At 39.5% G+C, this 27,145-nt stretch overlaps 2 protein-coding genes and 1 pseudogene across 2 annotated transcripts; 2 read left to right on the forward strand and 1 right to left on the reverse strand.

Annotated features, from left to right (window-relative positions):
* Window positions 1-4,784: 4,784 nt before the first annotated feature.
* LOC105875156 (olfactory receptor 1L4-like) lies at window positions 4,785-12,636 on the forward strand. The gene is made up of 2 exons (XM_076009236.1): window positions 4,785-4,855; window positions 11,688-12,636. The coding sequence occupies exon 2, from the start codon at window positions 11,701-11,703 to the stop codon at window positions 12,634-12,636; it is 936 nt and encodes a 311-aa protein (XP_075865351.1). The 5' UTR covers window positions 4,785-4,855; window positions 11,688-11,700.
* Window positions 12,637-22,178: 9,542 nt separating this feature from the next.
* Window positions 22,179-23,121, reverse strand: LOC105875158 (large ribosomal subunit protein uL18 pseudogene; annotated as a pseudogene).
* Window positions 23,122-24,864: 1,743 nt separating this feature from the next.
* On the forward strand, window positions 24,865-25,872 carry LOC105875157 (olfactory receptor 1L4). Its single transcript, XM_076009237.1, has one exon. The coding sequence runs from the start codon at window positions 24,937-24,939 to the stop codon at window positions 25,870-25,872; it is 936 nt and encodes a 311-aa protein (XP_075865352.1). The 5' UTR covers window positions 24,865-24,936.
* Window positions 25,873-27,145: the final 1,273 nt, after the last annotated feature.

The following is a 27,145-nucleotide window of genomic DNA, read 5'->3' on the forward strand; positions in this document are numbered from 1 at the left end:
GTACTACACTGTCCCTTGACAATCTTCTTGAACTCTATTCTCACCCTTGAAATTAATCACTTTGTCAATCTCATCTCATTTGGAGTGTTCCATTTATTTCTTGCTAGGACTGAATACATAAGGCAAGGGATACTAGAGACAATTAGATCTATTAGGGGGTTGAGTTAACCAAATGAGAGATGTTAAGCTAAGAGTGGGCAAGAAGAAGTAAAGGGCTATTTCCATCTTCCTGGTTTTGACCACCAGGTGGACCAGGTGGACTGTAGTGCCAGTCAGGAAAAGGAAACATGCTGGGTATGGGAGTGGTAATAATTTCCAGTAGCTGGATATAAACATAAAGCTGGAGCTCAAAGATTGTTTGAAAATACGTTGTGGGAAGGTAGAAAGACAGAGTGGAAGGAGGCTTAGTTTAGGAAAAGCAGACTTCCCTGCTTTGTCCCTTCATTACCCATCACCTGTCAGAAGTTCATACAGCCCATCTGCAGAGCTACCTCACCACTGACTTCATCTCACCAGGCTCATCACTCCACCTACTAGAAAATTGCACCAGAAAGAGGAAGCTTCTGCAGAAAACTTTGATAATTTCCTCTAAATTCATTAATATCCTGTTCCCTAGTAACTCTGTTCCTTTCTTCTCTTCTCAACTTCCAAACAACCCAGCCCACCTCAGCCCAGGTCCCATTCCATTCAGCAAACATTACTGAGCACCTACTATGTGCTACACATAATGTTAGCTACTGAAGATACATATATTAATAGGACATAGTCTCCACCCTCAAAAGGGTTCGCAGCCTAGTGGGAAGCTTCCACTCACCAGACAGGACAAAGAGACAATCACAATACAGTGCGAGGGGCTATGATGGAGGGTTAGCAAAATGCTGTGGAAGGCAAAAGGCAACATTTGTATGTTTAATGTCTAAGGAATTTATAAAAGCTTCACAAAAGATGGGGCATCTGAAGCAGGCTTCAAAAGATGATTGGAAATTTTCAAAATACAAAGGAGCAAGTTAGAAAAGTTGTTTCCATTTGGAATGTGTCAGTTGCAGGTATCTGTGACTATCCAGAGGAGTACAGATGGGTGCACTCATCTAGTGCTCAGGAAAGAGTTCCTAATCTGGTCCTGCTGTGGGTTGCTGGCCCTCACCAAATATCATATTGAAATATGTCCCCCAATGTGGCAGTGTTGGGACCTAGTAGGGGGTGTTTGGGTCATGGGAGAAGACCCATCATGAAGATATTAATGCCCTCCCTCAGAGGTGAGTGAGCATTCACACTATTAGTTTCCATGAGAGCTGGTTGTTAAAGAGAGCCTGACAGCCCCCTCTTGCTTCCTCTCTTACCATGTGAACTCTGCACCTGCCAGCTCCCCTTTCCTTCTGCCATAAGTGGAGGCAGCCTGAGGCCCCCAATGCAGATGTCCAATCTTGAACTTTCCAGCCATCAGAATCATGAGCCAAATAAACCTTATTTTCTTTTAAATTACTCAGTCTTTGGTCTTCCTTTATAGCAACACACAATGGACTAAGACAGGTACCCTACAGTGCCTGTCATCACAGGAATACCCCTAGTTCTCAAGACACATCAGAGCTCTATCAACTAACTCTGTGGATCTGGGTGGAGCAGGGAATGGGAATGGGAGTGGGTAGTGGATGATATGGGGACAGTCATACTATCATCACCATTAGTAGTATTTATTGAGGGATAACAACCGTGTACCAGGCAGGACTGGATGCATAATTTTTAGGGCCCAATACAAAAGGAACATTTGAGGTTCCATTTCTCAAAAAATACTAAAAATTCAAAGACAGCAACATTATAGCATTAAACTAAGCCCCAGGTCCTTCTAAGCACAGGCATCACAACCCATGAAGCAAGTTCTGATGCCAAAAAGTACTGTAAAACTAAAACCTTATTTAATAAGATGATAAGGCCAAGATTACTTTTATATCTATTTTATAAAAAGGGAAACTTAGGCATGGGGATGTCTAGTGAATTGCCTAATGTCATATAACTAGGAAGGCAGGACAGGGATTTGAACTCAGGCATTAACTCCAAAGCCCAACTCTTATCTCATATTGACTTCCTCCACTCTGCCCCAGTTCTCTGTCCTGCTATAAACCCAGTATTCCATGCTTTCCGAGCCTTCACAATACGCCAACCTCAGGATCATTCCTCTCTTCCTAGAGGTTAAGAAACTCACCCAAGATTGCACAGCTAGTGAGTGTAGAGCCGGGATACAAAGTAAGACAACACATTTGCAGAGCTTACCTCTTACTCTGTACACCAGAGTTCAGAAACAACTTACAACTTACCTCATACTGAGTAAACTCATACTATTAATACCTTTTTTTTTGGGGGGGGGTCTCCCAGAAATATACCCACATAAAACAATCAACTGATCTTTGACAAAAGAGAGAAGGCATTTGATAATAAAGAAAAGATAGTTTTTTCAACAAATGCTGCTGGAAAAACTAGACATGAAAATGCAAAAATAAATGAATCTAGACACAGATTTTTTTACCCTTCACAATTATTAATTCAAAATAGATCATAGACCTAAATGTAAAATGTAAAACAATAAAACTCTTAGAAGATAACGTAATGAAAACCTAGATTGACTTTGTCATAGTGATAATTTTTCAGATACAACACCAAAGATGATATCCAGAAAGAAATAATTGATAAGCAGGAATTAATTAAAATTTAAAACTACTTCTCTGGTAAAGATAGTTTCAAGAGAATAAGAAGACAAGCCACAGACTGGGTGAAAATATTTGCAAAACACATATCAGATAAAGGACTCCTATCTAAAATATACAAAGATTTCTTAAAACCCAACAATGAGGGGTAAATTCACACCTAATGGGTATGATGTGCAATGTCTGAGGGATGAGTACACTTGTAGTTCTGACTTGGGTGATGCAAAGACAATATATGTAACCAACGTTTTTGTACTCCTGTAATAGTCTCAAAATTAAATAAAAACCCAACAATAAGAAAATGAGTAACACTATTGAAAAATTGTCAAAGACCTAAACAGACACTACATCAAAGAAAATATGCTTATGGCAAATAAACATATGAAAAATGCCCCACATCATATGTCATTAGGGAAAAGCAAATTAAAACAACAAGATACCACTACATTGATAATAAAAGGGCCAAAATCAAGAACAGTGGCAATACCAAATGAGGGACAGGATGTGGAGCAACAAGAATTCTCATTCATTGCTAGTGGGAATGCAAATGGTATAGTCACCTTGGAAAAAAGTTGACAATTCCTTACAAAACTAACATACTCTTACCATATGGTCCAGTAATCCTGCTTTTTGGCATTTATGCAAATAAGTTTAAAACTTCTGTCCACACATAAACCTGCACAGACATTTATAGCAGCTTTATTCCTAGTTGCCAAAACTTGGAAACAACCAACTTTTCTCCAGTAGATAAGTGAATAAATGAACTGTGTTTCAACCAGACCATAGAATGTTATTCGGTGCTAAAAAGAAATGAGCTATCAAGCAATTAAAAGACACAGAAATGCATATTACTAAGTGAAAGAAGTCAATCTGAAAAACCAGCCATACCATATGATTCCAACTATATGACATTCTGGAAAGGGCAAAACTACAGAGACAGTGGAAATATCAGTGCTTATCACAGGTTAAGGGGGAGAAGGAGATGAACAGGTGAAGCATGGAAGATTTTTATGGCAGTGAAACTATTCTGTATGATACTATACTGGTGAACACATGACATTACAGATTTGTCAAAACCCATTAGGATGTACAACACCAAGAACGAACTCTATGCAATCTACAAAGTTTGGTGATAATGAGGTGTCAAAATAGGTTCGCCAACTGTGCACCTCTGCTGTGGGTGCTGATTGGGGGGAGGCTGCATTTGCGTGGCAGCAAAGAGAGCAACTCTCTGTACTTTCTGACCGATTTTGTTGTGAAACTAAAACTACTCTAAAAAACTACTCTATTTAAAAGGAAAATGAAAATATCAATCTAAAAGTTGTGATTTCTGTGCACAGGACAGATGAGGACAATATGGGTTAGTGAGAAAAAAATAACTTGTCCAAATGCACCCACTTGGTAATGAGGGAAACTGGTATTCAAATAGAAGCGATCTGACTTAAGAAATTGAAGTCACAAAATGTTTAAGAAGGAAGATGAAACAAAAAAAAATTGAGGCTCAGAAAAGTTAAGTGTTTGCAAAATCTACACAGCTTGTCAGATGCAGAGCCAGCATCAGAATCTATTCTGACTGATCTCTGGCCTGAACCAACAACCCCTTCCCCATAACTCTACACCTGCAGTTAGATACAGTCGCACACGCAGACACAGAACCTCAGGGATGTCAGAGGCCATCACTTCTCTTTCCAGGTATGCACACCTAAGTGTAAACACAGACATGCACAAGATTACACACATGTGTATGGACTACATACATGAGCATAAACACATATGTGCATATAGCACATGTATATGCATGAAAACATCTCCACCCCTGCTAGTGCATGGCTCTAATTCCCTTCCCTGGTGTAAGAGGCTACATTCTGGAGCCCAGGCTAACCACAGAGCTCAGTGATGGCATCAGTAATGTTCTTCCCTCCTGGGAAGACCACAGGCCAATTGTCCCAGGGCTCTGGCATACGGAGAGGACAGGCCCCTGGGTCTCCCTTTCTATCACCAATTCCCACTGCAGGTGGAGAAGAACCATTACCTTCCTGAGACTAGATCTGCACCTCAAGAGGCCTCCTTCCTCGGAGATTCAGAGCCTGCTCTTAACCCCCTGGCAAGCCTACAAACCTCTTTAGAACCCTGAATCTCCTCTGCCAAGCCCACAGGTAGGCAGGCTGAGGGGTCTTTGGTAATAGGGACTGTGGGGTCAACATCTTCATGTACTCTTCTTACCTTTTCCTGATTCTATCTTCACTCCTCCATCTCAAAAGCCAGAAAATACAGTCTTTCCCTGTATTTTTTCCTCTTTCTGTTTTTGATCAAGTAAACATGTGAAGTACCCACTCTGCTCAAGACACTGTCCTAGGCACTGTCTCCTGGCCTTAAAGGATGCAGCCCACATCCCAGAACACAAGACCCACAGAGTTATCTCCTCCAGGAAACTGGATCAACAGGGGGACAAAATGACAGAAAGGAAAATGCGGGGGTTAAGAGCGCATGCTCTGAGACTGGAAGCTACCACCATCTAGCTGGGTAACTCTAGGCAGGTCACTTGGGTTCTCTGTACCTCACTTTTGTTATCTGTAAAAGGGGATGTTGTAAAGACTAAATGACATAATGTAGGTAAAGTTCTAGAGCAGTGCCAGGTAATAATAGAAAGGCACATTCAACTCATAATGAGAATTTTTCTAACTCAGAGCTAATCCACAAGGGACTGGGCCACCTCCAGATATTTGAGCTCTCCATCTCTGGAATTGTGGAAATTCTGCAAGCACCTTCCTTGGATGATAAAATGACAAAGGTGAAAAGCAGGGGGATCTAAAACCCTACCACGCCCAAACAAAGCTCTCTGAGAATCCACAGCCCCTCTCCTCTTATTCTTGGATACATAGTCTTTACTTTCTGGGTTAAGAGCTGCACTTTTGAAGACTGGCTGGTCACAGGTAAGTGAGGCACCAGGAGGAACTGAAAACTTTAAAGTTTAACTCATTGAATTATTGAAAGAGAGAGAGAGAGAGAGAGAGAGAGAGAGAGGCAGAGCCAGGTATCCTGGAAACAAGTGATTTCCAGGAGAAGAGAGGCAGAAAGAAAAATGGGAAAAGAAGTTATCTGAGAGCAACCCAGAGCTGGACAAATTGGTTCAGTCACAAATCTGAAGGTAGGGCCTGATTAGGGTCTGCCCAAGAGAGCTTTCAACCTAAACTAAGTAGGAAACGAGCAATTAGGCTGAGATATCACCTTCTCTAAAGCCAGAAAACATGAGGGAAAGCTCTAGTCTGACATAGGAATAAAAGCAATGGGTAGAAAGGAGAGATTTCAGAAAACTGAAAAGAGAAGGACCAGTCTAAGAAGGACCCTGCTGGATCCTGAAGCAGCACATACCTCTGCAAGGGGAGGATGCGCCCTACACTGCCAATCTACTTGTCTAACTGCTGACGCTGAGAAGAGGGTAGACAGGGAGAAGCTGCGTTTCCAAAATCCTGAACCCAGGAGAGATGCCAAGACCAGGTGCTGTTGCTGCAAATCAGACAGCTGTTGTTTATTCAAACCTGACAGAGCTGAGGTCCAAAGTTTCCTACAGCCTTTCCTCTCTGAAAGCAAGGAAGAGAGGAAAGCACATGGCCTTGTGGAGTGGAGGCAGAAATGGGAGTAGGAAGGAAGGAAATAGAAAGGATCCCCAGTGTGAGAGCAAAGGATGGAGAAGGAGGAGTGGCCAGCCAGGAGCCTCAAAGCACTGAGCAGTAAGAGGACCTCTGCGTGCAGAGGACACCCCAGCTTAGCTCTGCACTGCATGTGTGTAGTTTTGGGAAGAGACATCATCACAGAGCAGTTTAAAACAGGTAGTTTGGAGTCAGGTGTGCCTAGGTTTGAGTCTTAGATTTACCAGTCACCAGCTCTGTGACTCTCTGAACTTCAGTTTTCTTATCTGTAAAAGGGAGAAATGAGTGTGCTTACATCATAGTGTTATTGTGATGATAAAATGAGGCAGATGCTAAGAACAGATCCTGCCTAATAAATTTTAGCTGATTTTTTCCCCTAAACTGGTTAACTACTTACTTTCTGACTGTCCTTGTTCATTCAGAGGAGAGGGGCATGGATGATGGGAAGCTTTCTACCAGGGCAAAGCCTATTCTGCATTTTTATCCAATTTGGGAAGTGCCTGCTGTGCTGCCAGTTTGTGCTCCTGGTTCCATGTGAGCTAGAGACCAACAGAAGGACCCTGCAGGAGTGACGGGTGAGCGAGGAAAGGAAAACCAACCTGAGATGACAAATGTCCACAATGTGGAAATTCCAATGGAGAAAGCTGAGAAGTATAGAAATAGCCAGCCTGTATTCCTGTCTGTCAATGAAGGGAGTAAATACTCCTAAAGTGGGATGGTATGACCTAAAAGGCTTAGAAAGACTTCCAGTCCCTCCTGGTCCTTCCCAACCACTAACTGATGGCAAGATCCATCATTAAAATGTCATTCCTCTGGCCTATTGTGTCAACAGTAATACTAATGATTTGTAGCAGGATTTTCCAAACTCTTGCTCAACTGTCATTTGAGTCTCCAAGTGACAGTGATAGGCAGTGCAGAAAGCAGCACGCGTGCACGCGCGCACACACACACACACACACACCAGCATCTATAGGAAAGTGAAAGGACTTGCCCACAGCATGAGGAAATGCACAGTGTTGTCACACCCAGCTACATGGGAAGGAGCTAAGCTACTGCCCCTGAGTAAAAACACAGAGAAGTAGGAAATTGCAAGTTCAAGCCCAAGGCAATCAGATAGCCCTTCACCACCGTGGCAAACTCTCTCTCAGGAGTGAGGCTGAAAGACACAGAGAAGGAAATGGGGAACAAGTCCAGAGAGTCAAACAAATACATTGCCTAGGAGCAGCATGAAGGGCAGGTGTCTCAGGTTGGAAGTATCTGTCAAAATTTTCAATGTTCATAAACTCTAATTTAGCATTCCCAATCTCAGCATCTATTCTATACTATAAAGTATGTCTCATGAGTGAAAAAATTATATATATTCAAAAATATCTGTTAAAACAATATCAGTGGGGGGGAATCATGATGGGTAAAATGACTACATTCTTGTATATAATAGTATATACATACTATTATATATATAGAGAGAGATAGATAGATCTATGAAGACAAGAAACTTGAAAACATGCATGCAATTCTAGTTCTCTGAGAAGTGAATTTTTAGGGAATTCTAACAAATAAACATGTGTCCATTATTTTTTAATACAAACAATATAATATAAAGTTAACCATCCCTCTCACCTCACTTCACAACCACATACACATCACACACATAACACAACGCAACATATAAAAGAGATACCTTTCTTACAAAAATGGGATTATTCTATATGCACTATTCTGCAACTGGGTTTTGTCACTTAACAAAATATCATAGATGGTGCTTTAATAGTGGTGTTTTAATTTCTAATAGCTTAGCAATTAATAGCTCCCACTCTGCCATCAGACTGCCTGAATTCAAATCCCAGCTCTATCATTTACTGACTGTGGGATCTGGTAAGTTACTTAACTTTGCTAAACTCTACTTTTTTGTCAAGTTGGAATAACTATAGTGCCTATTTCTTAGGATTTGGAGAACACAAAATGATGAAAAACATGCAAAGCAACTAGCTCAGTATGTAGCCTATATTGAAAGCTAATAAATGTTGGCTAGCATTAACCATCTTACTTCTTTAGAAACTGCATGATATTGAGCAATAATAATGAACTCTACATTATTTAATAATTTATGGATTTGTGAATCCATAAATTGATTGGCTTCTCTGTGGTTGTTTAGTTTGTTGTTGATTTATTTTGTCATGTCATATTTTATAATATAAGCAATGCTATAATAAATCATGTGTACATATTTTTATACAAATAAGACTATTTCTAAAAGAAAGATATTTTTCAAGTGGAGTTATTGATCAAGAGATGCAGATTATCAGTTCTTATAGAGACTGAAAAAAAAAGGCCTACACAGATTTACCCTTTCACTACCAGCATATTTGAGGTTCTTTTGCACTTTGGATATTGTCCCAAAATGTAGTACAAATCTGATGGGTAAATATCGTATTTCAGTTCTTATTTTCTAATTACCAAAAGAGATTACCTATATTGTCATATGTTTTCATTGGTGACTGTGTTGCACATATTTTCTTTGGGTTAGTAGTTTATAGTTTAGCTTTGTTTATGATCTCTTTTGGTTTAATTTTCAAATTTTTGAGTAGTGTATTTTATCATTCTTGCTTCTACATTTCATTAATTGCATGGAATGTCATTCCCATCTTGAGATCATAAAAATACACTCCTTTATTTTTGGTAAAATTTGTTTTACACTTTGGACTTTTTACTTTTAGATTTTGTATTCACCTGGGTTTTATTTCTATGTATGGATTAGATAGAAATCTAGTCTTATATTTTCCAAATGTTCCACTCATTGTAATGCATATCACTAATTTAATACTCCATCCTTTCTCTTAAACTCTAAAATAAAACGTTATTATATATAAAGATGGAGATAAATCACAATCTATATACATATATAAATCACAGATACACAAAATTCGCTATGGTGTGTTCATAGATTTGTTTTTCAGTTTCTGCTGTTATCTCATTATTTTTAATTATTTGTTTTAATTTAGTGTTAGAAAAGTTCTCTGACCATTATACTACTTTTTTCAAATTCATCTTGTCTGTCCTTAGCTATTTATTCCTACAAATGAATTTTAGAAAAACCTTCACAGGTTTTTGCTTTTTTTTTTTAGACAGAGTCTCACTCTCTTTCCCAGGCTAGAGTGCTGTGGCATCAGCCTAGCTCACAGCAACCTCACACTCCTGGGCTAAAGCGATCCTCCTGCCTCAGCCTCCCAGGTAGCTGGGACTACAGGCACTCATCACCATGCCTGGCTAATTTTTTCTATTATTTATTTATTTTTTTGTAGAGACAGGGTCTCGCTCTTGCTCAGGCTGGTCTCGAACTCCTGAGCTCAAGTAATCCTTCAGCCTTGGACTTCCAGAGTGCTAGGATTACAGGTGTGAGCCACCGCTCCCAGCCCTTCACAGGTTTTATTAAAAATTCCTTTGAGGTCTTATTAGAGGTACACTGAAATTTATTAACTTGAAAAGAATTGACATTTTAAAATATTGAGTATTCCTTTTAGGAATATGACATTTCCATTTTATTAATATTTAGATCTTCATTTTGTGTTCTGCTATAGGTTCTTCAGATAGATCTTATTGATTACCTTTTTTCTTCAGGTTTGTATCTAAGTACTTTTTAGACTTTCTTGCCACTGTCAATTGGAACTTTATCCAAATTACATTTTATAATACAAAATAAGTATTAATATTGGTACATTTACCTTGTAAATGTGGCCAGCCACATTTACACATTTACATTTACACCACATTTACAGCCACATTTACAAAGTGGCCAGCCACTTTGGTAAAATATTCATAGATTTGAAATTTTTTGGATGATTCTCTTGCATTTTCCGTATGGACAATCGTGTCACCTAAAAACAATGACAATTTCATCATTTCTAATGTTTATGCCTCATATTTATTTAATGCTCTTTTTCCACTGGATCGGACCACTATCTCAGCAATGCAGCTCAATAGTGAATACAGGAGCTATCCTTTCCTTGTTTTTTCCAAGGTACTAATGGAAAGATCTTCATATATTCAGATCTTCAATGTGTGTCTGCTATAGTTTCTTCTGATAGGTCTCATTCTTCCCACCCACTGCCATGTTTATTCCTAAGTATTTTTTACATTTTCTTCCCATTGTCAATGGAAACTTTTTTCCCCATTACATTTCTCTAATACCGGAAAAGCATTAATATTTTTTAGTTTCATAATGTATTTGCCCACTTTTGTAGCGTTGTAGCAGAGGGAAGAGCATGTCTCAAATCATGGTTGGGATGTGGCAAAGTCATAATATGTAACCAAAATGATTGTACCCTGATAATTTCCTGAAATAAAAAAAAAAAGGATTGGGGATGATTATATTGAAATTGTTTTCTATACAATCATGTCACATAATGACAATTTCATCTTTTCTAATATTTAGGCCTCTGTATCTATACCTTTGTTACCCACTTAAGCCACCATCTCAGCAATGTAGCTTCAAAGTAATATTGGGGCTATTCTTGCCTCATCTTTTGCATGATATTGGTGGAAATAGGACTCTTAACATTCTATGTTTTATATTCCTGCAATATTTGAATGTTTAGAAGGAGAACCTCACAATTTTGTAATCAGAAAAATTAATATATTTAAAGACTAATCTTGGTTACAGATTCTATTTCTGGTATTACTCCTACTCTAACTGGCATCCTTGGACCAAAAGATTATAATTAAAGTATCCAGATTATATTAGCCAAAGAGAAATGCTTAAATAAACATTAAGCAGTTTTTATCTTTGAAGACTTAAGGAGGTCTCACCTTAATCCCGTAAGTACCAGGGAGCACTGATTAATTCGGATGCTTATATTTGTCCTATCCCAACTATCACTATCACTGTGGAACTATGAGAAAGAGAGAACACTAAATAACAAAAGCTCATTCATGGGGATCCCTTGAAGGAAAACATTTTTATTCTAGGAAAGATCCAGAAATCTCTTCCCCTGTTAAAAAAATAAAATAAAATAAAAGCTCCGAAAGTTGGACAAGACACAACCTAAGAAGAAAATTTTAAAAGTGAAAGGAGAGGACCTCACAAACTAGAGCACATGGAAGTTCCCAAAAAGTTTCTATGGAAAACTTTTAGTCTCTAATTTAGGAGGACCTTTGAAAATTGTTCTTTGACATTGTTTGATTTTAATATCAGTTTTCCTGTAGGTTCTCAAATTAAATATTCTTAGAAAACATAACAAATAATGGTAGGTTATTTTTAGAAGATTGAGGATAGACAAGTAGTTGTCTTGATCAAATTGCCTTTTGCATCTCTCCTATGGCTTCTCCAAACCCTGTTCAGGAAGTCCAGAGACATGGAATTAATGAACTACAGCAGCAGCACCTCAGGCTTCATCCTCCTGGGCCTCTCCTCCAACCCTCAGCTGCAGAAGCCCCTGTTTGCCGTCTTCCTCATCATGTACCTGGTCACTGTGGTGGGGAATGTGCTCATCATCCTGGCCATTCACTCTGACTCCAGGCTCCATACCCCCATGTACTTCTTCCTCAGCAGCTTGTCTTTTATGGATATCTGCTTCACAACAGTCATTGTGCCCAAGATGCTGGTGAATTTCCTCTCAGAGACAAAGACCATCTCCTACGTGGGCTGCCTGGTCCAGATGTACTTCTTCATGGCCCTTGCCAACACTGACAGCTACCTTCTGGCATCCATGGCCATTGACAGGCTGGTGGCCATCTGCAAACCCTTCCACTATGATGTGGTTATGAGCCCACGGCGTTGCCTCCTCATGCTGTTGGGTTCTTGCACCATCTCCCACCTACACTCCCTGTTCCGGGTGCTACTCATGTCTCGACTGTCTTTCTGTGCCTCCCATATCATTAAACACTTTTTCTGTGATACCCAGCCTGTGCTAAAGCTGTCCTGCTCTGACACATCCTCCAGCCAGATTGTGGTCATGACCGAGACCCTGGCTGTCATCGTGACCCCCTTCCTGTGCATCATCTTCTCCTACCTGAGAATCATCCTCACTGTGCTCAGAATCCCCTCTGCAGCTGGGAAGTGGAAGGCCTTCTCCACCTGTAGCTCCCACCTCACTGTGGTGGTCCTGTTCTATGGCAGTGTCATCTATGTCTATTTCAGGCCCCTGTCCATGTACTCAGTGGTGAAGGACCGGGTAGCCACAGTTATGTACACAGTAGTGACACCCATGCTGAACCCTTTCATCTACAGCCTGAGGAACAAAGACATGAAGAAAGGTTTGAAGAAATTAAGGGACAGAATTCAGTCATAGAAAGAAAAATTGATGGAATGTCATCATTGGTAGATGACCTAAGACATTATGAGGTTATCCTTCCTTCCTAACCATTTTCCACAGGGCACTCAAAGAGATTAGAAGAAGTGGTATTGGATGATAGTAAGATAACTGACCCAGGAGCAAAACTCTTGGTTTCTATCAATGACCCTGACCAAACATATATTCCATCCCAGGCTCGGTACTGCTAGGAATCCAGATTCAGGGAAACAGCTTCTGCCATCCTCAATAAACTGGCACCCATACAGTGGAATAAAGTTTATCTATAAATAACTCTTCTGTTAATATAAGCCTGACAACCAACATCACTCATCACTCAAGAAGCTACAAATCCTATTAGTTTGCAGAAGTAGAAACCACATAGGTTTCATAGCAAACTGGGAAAAAACTCTCTGGAAGGATAGCCTAGGTTCATTCTGAAGGATGGACTTATCATGACAGTAGAAATTTCAAGAGATGAGGAAATGGTAAGTGCATTTCACATAGTAAAACCCATCCAAGCATGTAGAAGAAATCAATATTGGAAGCTTTTCGAAAGACAGTAAAAAAAAAAAACTATAACGCCTGTCCAGTTTGAGAGTAAGGAAAATGAGGCTGGAAGGATAGAGGACTCTACAAGGCAGATTTACTCTCCTCACCAACACTCAAGAGGCATGACAGTGTAAATGCTCTGTGTCCAATTCCCTACCTCTTCCCTCTTAATTCTCCTTTTCTCCACATGTCCAGCATCCTCACTGAGCTGCCTTTTATATCCTAGGAAAAGCAATGGCAGTCAGGAAAATCGAGGTTGTGCTGTGAAGACAAACCACCTCAAAATCTTAGGACATTAAAACCAAAGGTTTATTTCTCATTCACATTGCATGTCGCATAGAAAAGTGTAAGGGTGCTGCTCATTTTCAATATGGAGCAGTCATCATTGAAAACATTAATCATCACTCTGTCAGAAGTTGAGAAATACTCTTGGAGAACTTACAGTGACAGCTGAATACTCTGTTCCAGAAGCGACCCACAACACTTTTTTTTTTTATTTCGGCATATTATGGGGGTACAGATTTTAAAGTTTCAATAAATGCCCTTCCTCCCCTCCCCCCACAAGTCTGAGTCTCCAGCATGACCATCCCTCAGATGGTGCTCCTATCACTCGTTGTGTATGTATATACCTGTCCCCCCTCCCCCCCTCCCCAATACTCTATTACTGTAGTACCTATGTGTCCACTTAGGTGCTACTCAGTTAATACCAGTTTGCCGGAGAATATATCTGGTGCTTGTTTTTCCATTCTTGGGATACTTCACTTAGTAGTATGGGTTCCAGCTCTAACCAGGAAAATATAAGATGTGCTATATCACCATTGTTTCTTAGAGCTGAATAGTACTCCATGGTATGCATATACCACATTTTATTAATCCATTCTTGAATTGATGGGCACTTGGGCTGTTTCCACAGCCTTGCGATTATGAATTGTGCTGCTATGAACATTCGAGGGCAGGTGTCTTTTTTGTAGAGTGTCATTGGATCATTTGGGTAGATGCCCAGCAATGGGATTGCTGGATCATTTTACGCTTTGTATGGAACCAAAGAAGACCCCAAATATCAAGAGCAATTCTAGGCAACAAAAACAAATTGGGAGGCATTAATATGCCAGATATCAAACTATACTACAAAGCTGTAGTAATTAAAACAATCTGGTATTGGCACAAAAATAGGATTATTGACCAGTGGAACAGATGTGAGAATCCTGATATAAAACCATCCTCATATAGCCATCTAATCTTTGACAAAGTAGACAAAAACATACGCTGGGGAAAAGAATCCCTTTTCAATAAATGGTGCTGGGAAAACTGGATAGTCACTTGTAGAAGGTTAAAACAGGACCCACACCTTTCACCTCTCACAAAAATCAACTCACGCTGGATAACAGACTTAAATCTCAGGTGTGAAACCATTAGAATTCTAGAGGAAAATGTTGGAAAGACTCTCCTAGACATCGGCCTAGGCAAAGAGTTTATGAAGAAATCCCCAAAGGCAATCAAAGCAGCAACAAAAATAAATAAATGGGACATGATGAAACTACAAAGCTTCTGCACAGCCAAAGAAACAGTCATGAAAGTAAACAGACAACCTACAGAATGGGAGAAAATTTTTGCATCCTACGTATCCGATAAAGGGCTGATAACTAGAATATACTTAGAACTCACGAAAATCAGCAAGAAAAAATCAAATAACCCTATTAAAAAGTGGGCAAAGGACATGAACAGAAACTTTTCTAAAGAAGACAGAAGAATGGCCAACAAACATATGAAAAAATGCTCAACATCCCTAATCATCAGGGAAATGCAAATCAAGACCCACAATACTTCTGACCAAAACTCATTGTGCAAAATTAATCTCATGACCCAACCAAACACAGGGATCCAGGAGGCGCAGTCTAACCATGTGCCTCTAACATGGAGAGCCACAAGCATTTGATAAACGGCACTGGTGAATATACACAACTATGTTAACACACAAACACATCAGTGTGAATCAGCTGCTTTATCACTCCTCCCTGAGTAACTTACAATAGCAATAGTAAAACTTACAACAGCAATAGTAAAAAAGTTATACTGTCTCTGGAACCCTTCTGCCTCAACAAGTTCTCACAACCACCATCTTTTCTGGGTCACAAGCTTGTTCATGGTAGGACCTGAAGTTGAATACAAGTCTTTTGGCCTTGAAGATATAAGCAAGAGGTGTGTGACAGTCTAATGGAACACAGGGACACCAAGGCTCCAACCTCAAGTTTCCCGCCATTGCTTTCAGTAAGTCCTTCTACCTACAAGGAAGTAACCAGCAAGCCAGAAAGAAATACAAGCCATAGTAGCCTTTATATTTTCACAGCATCAACTGGTTTTCACCACTATCTCCCATCAATTACATGGTTTGGGGATGCTGGCCTAGAGGACATGTACACTTTCCACTTCCCTTAGTTATGTGCCTTACTTTTCTCGTGCTTAACTAGACACTTCAGAATGTAAGAGATGCCTGGCATATATTAAATAAATAAAATTATTAATTGCAACCCATAGTAACTTATAAAGGTAAGTAAGTCCTTTGACCTTAAGAACTCCAATTTAACTTTTTAGTTCTGACATCAGCCCCAGACTTCTTTCCTTCAGCAAAAGTATCGCCACTAAGAAATCAAGATCTTCTATGAAAAATCTTAGTTATTTCCAAAAGTTCAAACTGAAAGAAATTCTTGATAGCAAGTGACCATGAGATAGCATTTTAGGTTAAAAGGATTCTCAGTCTGGCTCTCAGGTAAGTCCTAAATGTCTCATTCAGAGCTGGAGTGCTATCTCCAACAGACTATGAGGCCAATTCCTACAAGACATCCTGTTACCCTTCACAAGAAATGAGTTTCAGTGAATAAGGAGCACCTGAAGGCTTTAATAAGATATTTTCTGTCCAGAGAAGACAGCCCAGATGTTAACCTAGAAAGTTGCTAATAAGCATCAATAAGAGGAAAAAATCTCTTATGAAGGTACATATAATCAGAGGAAGGGTCTACACTGTCCTCTGAACATCTTGCCGTGCTGGGTGGAATGCTTGTGCATAGCCCTCGACAGTGGGCCAGGAATCTCCTTGCCAGACCCTCCTTCCACCGTGTAGGCACCTGGGAGGTTGGATGAGTACAACGGGGGAATAATCCCATAGGCCTGTCCTTTGATAAAACAATTATAAAGGGAAATGTATTGTGTCCTCTAGTGTAAGCTCATTTCATATATATATAAATACTAGAGATCTTGCTCAATACTGAACTAAGGAAAATTTAGTTCATTGAGCATATTTTGCCCATTTATTAGAGTAAGTGATACCAACTACGACTATACCAAATGTGAATCCTGATGTAAACCATGGACTTGGGTGAGGATGATGTGCCAAAGCAGGTGCTTCTCGACTGGGTTAAGCTCCAGTAAGCACACTGGAAATTGTAAACTGAAAACATCACAAGTTGAAAAAGTATTATACATCTAACCAACCAAATATCATAGCTTAGCCTAACCTACCTTAAATGTGTTCTGAACACTAACCTACAGTTGCCAAAATCATCTAACGTTAACAAAGCCTGTTTTATAATGAAATGCCAAACATCTCATGGAATTAATTGAATTCTATATTGAAGACGAAAAACAGAACGGTTTTATGGGTACTTGAACCACAGTTTCTATTGAATTCGTATCATTCACACTGTCATAAAGCTAAGAAACCTTAAGTTGAACCATTGTGAGTCCAGAACCATCTGTTTAAGGTCGCTAATTGTAACAAAGGTGACCCTCTGGTGGGGGTGCTGACAGGGGGTGAGTCTGCACATACGTAGAAGCAGAGGGCAGATGGGAAGTCTCTGTATTTTCTGATCAACTTTGTTGTGAACCTAAAACTTCTTTCAAAAATAAAATCTATTTACAAAGAGAAATCAAGGAAAAAAGAAAATGTCCATCTAAAACTTGTGACCACTGTGCCATTTATACATGAGGACAATGTGAGTGACTGAGAAAAAATAAAGTATCCAAATTTACTAATTTGGTAATTAGTGAAATTGGGATTCAAATATAAGCAGTCTGACTTAAGATATTGAAGTCATAAAATGTTTAAGAAAGGCAAATGAAAGTTTTAAAACTTGAGGTTCAGAAAATCTAAGTATCTGCAAAGTACACACAGCTTGTCAGACTCAGAGGAAGCATCAGAATCTAGTGAGTCTGAATGCAGAGCCTGTACCTTAACCCCTTTCCCCCAACACTACACCTACACCGAGATACAGTCGTACATGTAGGCACAGAGCCTCAGGGATGTCAGAGGCCATCACCTTTCCTCTCAGGTAGGTACATAAAAGGCTACATACAGATATGCACAAGACTATACACGTGTACATAGAATACATACATGTACATGAACATACATGTGCACAGAGCACATGTATGTGCATAAACACATCTCTGGCCCTACTGCTGCATTACTCTAATTCCCTTCTCTGGTGTAAGTGGCTACACTGCAGCCCAGGTTCCCCACAGAGCTCAGTGAGGGCATCAGTAATGTTCTTCCCTCCTGGGAAGACCACAAGGCCAATCGTCCCAGGGCTCTGGCATACAGAGAGGACAGGCCCCTGGGTCTCCCTTTCTATCACCAATTCCCACTGCAGGTGGAGAAGAACCATTACCTTCCTGAGACTAGATCTGCACCTCAAGAGGCCTCCTTCCTCAGAGATTCAGGAGCCTGCTCTTAACCCCCTGGCAGGCCTACAGACTGTTCAGGACCCCGATCTCCTCTAACAAGCCCACAGGTAGGCAGGCTGAGGGGTCTTTTGTAATAGGGACTGTGGGTCAACATCTTCATGTAATCTTCATCCCTTCGATAGATCCTATCTTCGCTCCTCTATTTCAAAAGCCAGGAAACATGGACTTTCCCTACACGTTTTCCTCTCTCTCTCTTTGATCAAATATCAAACACTTCAAGTAACTCCTCTATTCAAGATACTGTTGTATTCACTGTCTCTTGCCCTTAAAGGGTGCCGTCCACATCCAGCAACTGCAGACCCACCGAGTTATCTCATGCAGGAAAGAGAGAGACACAGAGTTAGGCATCTTGGAAACCAGTGATTCCCAGAAGACAGGCAGAAACAAAAAGTGGGGCAGAAGCTAACTGAGAACAGCCTAGAGCTGGATAAACTAGTAGAGTGTCTAGTAGATAAACTACTAGAATCCCTCAGTCAGGAATCTGAGGGACCTAAAGCTGTTCAGAAGAGCTTTCATTCTAAACTAAGTAGGAAATGAGCAACTAGGCTGAGATTCCACCTTCTCTAGAGCCAGGAAACAGGAGGTAAAGCTCTAATCTGACATAGGAATAAAAACAACAGGCAGAAGGGAGAAATATCAGAGAACTGAAAAGAGAAGGACCAGTCTGCAAAGGACACTGCAGAGTCCTTAAGCAGAACTTCGCAAGGGGAGGATGCACCCTACACTGCTTGGCTAACTGCTGATGCTGAGAACAGGGTAGACAGGGAGAAGCTGGGTTTCCAAAATCCTTTGCCCAGGACAGACCCTAAGACCAGGTGCTGTTGCTGCAAATCAGAGAACCGTTGTTTATTCAAACTTAACAGAGCTGAGGTCTAAAGTTTCCTACAGCCTTTCCTCTCTGAAGTCAGGAAGAGAGAAAAGCATATGGCTTTGTGGAGCAGGAGGTAGAAATGGGAGTAGGAAGGAAGGAAATTGAAAGGATCCCCAGTGTGGGAGCAAAGGATGGAGAAGGAAGAGTGGTCAGCAAGGAGGGTGAAGGCACTGAGCAGTAAGAGGACCTCTGCATGCAGAGGACACCCCAGTGTAGTTCTGCACTGCATGTGTGTGGTTTAGGGAAGAGGCATCATCACAGAGCAGTTTAAAATATGTAATTTGGAGTCAGGTGTGCCTAGGTTCGAGTCTTAGATTTGCCACTCACCAGCTCTGTGACTACAATCTCCTTATCTGTAAAAGGGGGAAATAAGTGTGCTTACATCATAGTATTATTGTGGGGATAAAATCAGACAAGTGCTAAGGACAGAATCATTCTAATAAATGCTGGCTGAACTTTTTTCCAGTTAAGTCAATTCCTGGCTGTCCTGCTTCATTCAGAGGAGCAGGAGCATGGGTGATGGGAAGCTTTCCACCAGGGCACAGCTCATCTACCATGTTTATCCAATTTGGGAAGTGCCTTCTGTGTTACCAGTTTGTGCTCCCTGGTTCCATGTGAGCTAGAGACTAAGAGAAAGATCCTGCGTGAGTGGCAGATGAGCAAGGAAATGAAAACTAACCTGAGATGACAAATGTCCACAATGTGGAAATTCCAATGGAGAAAGTTAAGAAGTATAGAAATAGCTTATATTTCCTGTGTCTCAAGGAAGGAAAACTCCTAATAATGTTATTTAAAAGGCTTATAAAAACTCTCAGTCCTTCCCAACCACTAACTGATGGCAAGACCCAACATTAAAATGTCATTCCTCTAGCTTATTGTGTGACCAATAATACTAAGCACTTATAGCAGGGTTTTCCATACTTTCACTCAGCTGTCATTTGAGTCTCCAAATGACAGTGTTAGGCAGGGCAGAAAGCAGCACACACACACACACGTGCACACACATGCACAACATAGTCTATAAGAAAGTGAAATGATTTGCCCAAGGCATGAGCAAATATCAATATTGTCAGACCCAGCTATATGGGAAGGAGCCTAGCTACTACCCCCAAGTGAAAGCACATAGATCTGGGAAATTCCAAATTCAAGCCCAAGGTGATCAGATAATCCTTTACCATCAAGACAAACTCTCTCTCAGGAGTGAGGCTGAAAGACACAGAGAAGGAAATGGGGAACGAGTCCAGAGAGTCAAACAAATACATTGCCCAGAAGTAGCATGAAGGGCAGGTGTCTCAGGTTGAGAGTATCTATCAAGATTTCCAATGTCCATAAACTCTAATTTAGCATTCCATATCTCAGAATCTATTCTACACTATAAAGTATGTCTCATGAGTGAAAAAAATTGTATATATACAAAAGATATCTGTTACAACACTGCCAGTGGGGGAAAAATCATTATGGGTAATATGAATCCATTCCTGTACATAGTATATGCTCAGATCTATGCACAGAAGAAAACTTTAAAACACACATGCAATGCTAGTTCTCCAAGAAGTGGTTTTTAGGGAATTTAACATTTTTAATTATAAAATTAATACCGATAAGCCTATGTCCATTATTTTTAAATATAAACAATTTAAAATAAAGTTAAATAAAGTTAAATAAGTTAAATATGGAAGTTACTCCATCCCTCTCATCTCATTTCACAAGGCAACCAGATACACATCACACACATAACACAACACAACATATAAAAGAAATACTTTTCTTACAAAAATGGGATTATTCTATATGCACTATTCTGCAACTTATTTTTGTCACTTAACAGATTGTCATAGACAGTGCTTTCACAGAGACAACATAGCTTAGCAACTAATAGCTCCCACTCTGCCATCAGACTGCCTGAATTCGAATCCCAGCTCTATCACTTACTGACTGTGGGACCTGGTAAGTTACTTAGCTTTGCTAAACTCTATTTTTTGTCTTTAAAATTAGAATAATTATAGTGCCTACTTTTTAGGATTTGGAGAACATAAAATGATGAAAAACATGCAAAGCAACTAACTCAGTATGTTGTATCTATTGAGTGCTAAAAAATATTGGCTAATATTAACCATCTTTTTTCTATTTCTTTAGAAACTGCATGATATTGAGCAATAACAATGCACTATAAATTGTTTAATAATTTACCTATTTGTGAATATTTAGGTTCCTCTGTGGTTGTTTTGTTACTTGTTGGTTTTGTCATGTTATGTTTGATAATGTAAACAATGCTATAATAAAAATGTTTCTACACATTTTTTGTTACACAAATATGACTATTTCCAAAGGAAAGAATTTTTTTAACTGAAATTACTGATTCAAGAGATGCAGAATATCAATTGTAATAGAGACTTCAAAAAGGCCTATAGTGAGGGTCTATTTCATTTTGGATATTGTCCAAAAAATGTAGTACAAATCTGATGGATAAAAATTGTATTTTGGTTCTTATTTTCTAATTACCAATTAGGCTAACTACCTTGTCATATGTTTTCGTTGGTACCTGTATTGCAGATATTTTCTATGAGTTAGTAGTTTGTAGTTTAGCTTTGTTTATGATCTCTTTTGGTGTAATTTTCAAATTTTTGAGTACAGTATTTTATCATTCTTGCTTATACATTTCATTAATTGCTTGGATGACATTCCCATCTTGAGAGCTAAAACTTATTTTATACTTACAATTTACTTTTAGATTTTGCATTCAACTGGGTTTTATTTCTATGTTTATTTATGTGGGTTACATAGAAATCTAGTCTATACTTTCCAATTATTCAACCAATTGTCACAAATATCATTAATTTCATACTCCATCCTTTCTCCTAAACTCTGAAATAAATCTTTATTATATATGCAGTTGCAGATAGATCACAATCTATATACATATATAAATCCAGATATAGAAAATTCTCTATGATGGGTCCATTGATTTGTTTTTCTCAGTTTCTGCCATTAACTGATTGTTTTTAATTATGTGCTTTAATTGGGGTTAGAAAAGTTCTCTGACATTATTCTACTTTTTTTCAAATTTATCTTGTCTGTCCTGAGCCATTTATTCCTCCAGATGAATTTTAGAAAAACCTTCACAGGTTTTATTTAAAATTCCTTTGGGGTCTTATTAGCAGTGCAATGAAATTTATTAACTTGAGAAGAATTGACATTTCAAAATATTGAGTCTTCCTTTATAGGCATATGGCATTTCCATTTATTTACATCTTCATTTTGTGTTTTGCTATAGTTTCTTCAGATAGGTCTTACCCATTCATTTTCCCCTCAGGTTTCCTCTTAAGTAATTTTTAGACTATCTTACCACTTTTTTTTTTTTTTTTTGCTTATTCAATAAGTTTATTGTCTGACATTTCTCAAAAATCCTCCTAAAAGATTACAGTTTGGTTTAGCTTTCAGCAGCCCACTCCTGAGCTCTGAGGAAGCTTGCCTTCTTTTGAGCTACCCAATCTTTCTTCTGGGCAAGGGACATTTTGGGACAGTTCCATCTCTTCTTCTTAACTTCTTTCTTAGGCTTCTTCTCATAGACTGGATTATCTTGTATAGCAGCATGGGCTTTCTTATACATCTCCTACATCATGTCTGGAGTAACGTTGTTCTTTATGTATAGAGAAAACTGTTTCTTGTAAGCATCTTCATCTTCTTCCATTAGATAAGGCATATAATCTGCAACATTCTGACCCATGATGTGCTTCCGACGTACTTCAACATTAAATTCCTTGCTTTCAGAATCATAACCAGGGAATCGTTTGGTACTGTGAGGCATAGACAAGCCTCCATCCACAGGTCCCTTCAGGGCCCCCAAAAATTTATTGCCAGTCGTAGTTCTGGCAAGGCCTGCATCCAAATAGCACGTAAAAGCACCAGGCTGGCAGTCAATGCTTTCCACGTTGTATTCCTCTCCTATCACTTCCACTTGGCCTTCATAGATCTTGTCCATGCCAAACCTATTGAGAAGCCTGCGGGCCAGCAGCAGGCCAGCACAATATGCTGCAGCATAATTTGTCAGGCCAACCTTCACGCCATATTTTGGTAGTTCGTGTGCATAAGCTGCGCAGACTATCACATCCCCTTCTATACAGGCATAAGCAATCTGACAAATGATGTCTGTTAGTTACACGAACTATCATTCTGTATTTGGGTGTGTTGTACTTATTTTTATTCTGTATCACCAAGTGTTTCCGAGCATAGTAATCAGTTTTACCCTCTCATCGACTTCTGAATTTCACTTGGTATCTCTTAAAGTAGGCCTTATTCTCGACAACTTTAACAGACCCCATCCTGCCGAACAGAGACCCACTTTCGCGGCTCCACACTGACTTGCCTATCTTACCACTTTCAATTAAAACTTTCTTCAAATTACATTTTTCTAATACAAGAAAGGTATTAATATTGGTACATTTATCTTTTATCTGGCCATTTTGGTAAAGTCTTCATAGATTTTACATTTTTTCAGATGACTCTGTAGGATTTTATATGTGAACAATCATATCACCTAAAAGTAATGACATTTTCATCCTTTCTGATGTTGATGCCTCCTATCTCTTTAGTTTTCCTTTTTCACTGGTTTAGACCACCATCTCAGCAATGTAGCTTAATAGTGATAACAGAAAGCATCCTTTCTTTATCTTTTCCATGATATTGGTGAACACAGGACTCTTAGACTCTGAGTTTTCTATAATGTTTCTGAATTTCTGAATGTTTAGAATGAGAACTTCATAGTTTATAATCCGAAAAATTCACACATTTAGAGAACTAATCTCAGTAACATAAGCTATTCCTGATAGTATTCCTATTTTGACTAGCATCCCTGGATGAAAACCTATCCAGATCATATTATCCAAACAGGAAGGTTTAAATAGACATTTAAGCATGTTTCTGAAGACTAAAGGAAGTACCATCTGAATTATGTAGCTATCAAGGAGCATTGATTAACTCTGATGTTCATTATTACACTGTCCCAACTATCACCACCACCTCTGCAACTATTAATATGAGCAGGAGAGGACCCTGAGTGAAAGGACCCATTCATGGGGCTGCCTTGTATAAAAGCATCCTGACTCAAGGTAAGATCCATAAACCTCTTCCTCAGGGACAAAAAAAGAGGCTAAAATTTGGTCAAGAGACAACCTAAGAAGAATCTTTAGAAAGAGAAATGAGAACTTAGATAAATTAGGCCACATGGAAGTTCCTAAGAACACATGAAAAACCTTTAGTTTCTAACTTGGAAGGCAGCTTGAAGATTTTCAACTGTCCTTTGTTGAATGTGTTCTGATCCTCAACCAATAAAATTTCAATTACTAAAAAAAATGTATTTATTTATGTATTCATTTGTGTCAATAGATTTAGGGAGTAAAATGGTTATTTTTGTTACATGGGTGAATTGCATAGTGGTGAAGTAGAGATTTTTAGCATACCCATCACCCAAATAGTGTACATTATACTCAAGAAGTTATTTTTCATGGTCACCCCCATACCACCTTCCCCCTTCTGAATCTCAAGTGTCCATTATTACACTCTATACAACCATGCATACCCAGAGTTTAGCTCTCACTCATAAGTGAGAACATGAAGTATTTGTTTTGCCATTCCTGAGATATCCACTTAGGATAATGGCCTCCAGTTCCATTCAAGTAGCTAGAAAAGACATTATTTTATTCTTTTTCTTATGGCCAAGTGGCATTACATGATATGTGTGTGTGTGTGTGTGTGTGTGTGTGTGTGTGCGTGTATGTCACATTTTCTTTTTTTTAATTGATAAAATCAATTTTATTAACTAATAATTAATAAAAATCCTACCCCGCACCAGGCATAAAAATTAATTTCAGGTGAATGGTAGACTTACATGATATCTCACATTTTCTTTATCTACTCATCAGTTGATGGGCACTTTGGTTGATTTCACATCTCTGCAATTGTGAATTCCACTGTGATAAACATTCTCTCTGTAGTTTCTTAAATATTCTTTGAGAAGCATAGCAAATAGCAGTGAGGTGTTTTTAGAGCTTGAGGATAGAGAAGAAGCTGTCTTGATCAAATTTCCCTTTGCATCTCTCCTAGAGCTTCTACAAACCCTGTCCAAAAAGTCCAGGGACATGGAATCAAAGAACTACAGCAGCAGCACCTCAGGCTTCATCCTCCTGGGCCTCTCCTCCAACCCTCAGCTACAGAAGCCCCTGTTTGCCATCTTCCTCATCATGTACCTGGTCACCATAGTGGGGAATGTGCTCATCATCCTGGCCATACACTCTGACTCCAGGCTCCATTCCCCCATGTACTTCTTCCTCAGCAACTTGTCTTTCATGGATATCTGCTTCACAACAGTCATTGTGCCCAAGATGCTGGTGAATTTCCTCTCAGAGACAAAGACCATCTCCTACGTGGGCTGCCTGGTCCAGATGTACTTCTTCATGGCCTTTGGGAACACTGACAGCTACCTTCTGGCATCCATGGCCATTGACAGGCTGGTGGCCATCTGCAAACCCTTCCACTATGATGTGGTTATGGGCCCACGGCGTTGCCTCCTCATGCTGTTGGGTTCTTGCACCATCTCCCACCTACACTCCCTGTTCCGGGTGCTACTCATGTCTCGCCTGTCTTTCTGTGCCTCCCACATCATTAAACACTTTTTCTGTGATACCCAGCCTGTGCTAAAGCTGTCCTGCTCTGACACATCCTCCAGCCAGATTGTGGTCATGACCGAGACCCTGGCTGTCATCGTGACCCCCTTCATGTGCATCATCTTCTCCTACCTGAGAATCATCCTCACTGTGCTCAGAATCCCCTCTGCAGCTGGGAAGTGGAAGGCCTTCTCCACCTGTAGCTCCCACCTCACTGTGGTGGTCCTGTTCTATGGCAGTATCATCTATGTCTATTTCAGGCCCCTGTCCATGTACTCAGTGGTGAAGGACCGGGTAGCCACAGTTATGTACACAGTGGTGACACCCATGCTGAACCCTTTCATCTACAGCCTGAGGAACAAAGACATGAAGAAGGGTTTGAAGAAATTAAGGGACAGAATTCAGTCATAGAATAAACAAATAATGGAATGTCATCATTGGTAGATGACCTAAGACATTATGAGGTTATCCTTCCTTCCTAACCATTTTCCACAGGGCATTCAAAGAGATCAGGACAAGTGGTGTTGGATGACAGTAAGATAATTGACCCAGGAGCCAAACACTTGGTTTCTATCAATGATATTAACCAAATACATATTGAATCCTAGCTAGGTACTGCTACGGATCCAGATTTCAGGAAATTGATTTCTACCATCCTCAATACACTGACAACCATAAAGAAATGTAAAATTATTTCCAAATAATTCTTCTATTAATATAAGCCTGGCAATGCCCAGCAGTCAAGAAGCTATAAACTCTACTAATTTTCAGAGCAAGAAACTAAATGGGTTTTATAGGTAATTGGGTAGGACTTCTTGGAAGATGACCTGAAAAGTCATCTTGAAGAATAAACTGAATTTTAACAGATGAAGTTTCAAGAGGTGAAGAAATGGACTGAGCATTTCAAATAGTGGAAATCATCCAAGCATATAGAGGCAATAAGCACTGCCATGTGATTGAGGGACAGTGAAAAGCCATGCAAGGTTTGTTCAATCTGCAAGTAAGGAAAATGAGGCTGGAAAAATAGAGAATATACAGGGAAGATTTACTCTCCACACCAACCCTCAAGTGTCATAACAGTGTCAATACTCAGTACCCAACTCTTTTCCCCTTCTCTCTTAATTCTTCCTCTCTCCAATAATTCAGCATTCTCACTAAGCTGCCCTTTATATCCTGGAAAAACCAAGTATATCAGTCAGGAAAATCTAGGTGGTTTCGTGGAGAAAAACAACCTTATAATCTCAGGACCCTAAAACCAAAGGTTTATTTCTCATTCACATTGAGGGCCCACCATAGAAAAGTGTAAGGGTGCTGCTCGTTTTCAATACTCAGCAACCCAAGATTATGGAGCGGTCATCCTTGAAAACATTAATTATCACTCGGTCAGAATCTGAGAAATACTCTTAAACATTTTACATTGGCAGTTGAATACCCTGTTCCAGAAGTGACTCACACCACTTATGACCAAAACTTATTGTCCAAAACTAATCTCATGACCCAACCAAACACAGAAATCCAGGAGGCACAATCCAACCATGTGCCTCTAAGATGGAGAGCCAGAGTATTTGGTAAACAGTGCTGGTGAATACTACACAACTATGTTAACATACAAACACTTCAGTGTGGATTAGCTGCTTTAACAATCCTCCCTGATTAAGTTATTGTCAACAGCAATAATAATATA

This window comes from Microcebus murinus, chromosome 12 (assembly GCF_040939455.1).
Source record: "Microcebus murinus isolate Inina chromosome 12, M.murinus_Inina_mat1.0, whole genome shotgun sequence".
Taxonomy (NCBI): Eukaryota; Metazoa; Chordata; class Mammalia; order Primates; family Cheirogaleidae; genus Microcebus; species Microcebus murinus.

Excerpts from the sequence above, each read along its gene's own strand:
- LOC105875156 (XM_076009236.1), top strand. The coding sequence starts at position 11,701 with ATGGAATTAATGAACTACAGCAGCAGCACCTCAGGCTTCATCCTCCTG.
- LOC105875157 (XM_076009237.1), top strand. The coding sequence starts at position 24,937 with ATGGAATCAAAGAACTACAGCAGCAGCACCTCAGGCTTCATCCTCCTG.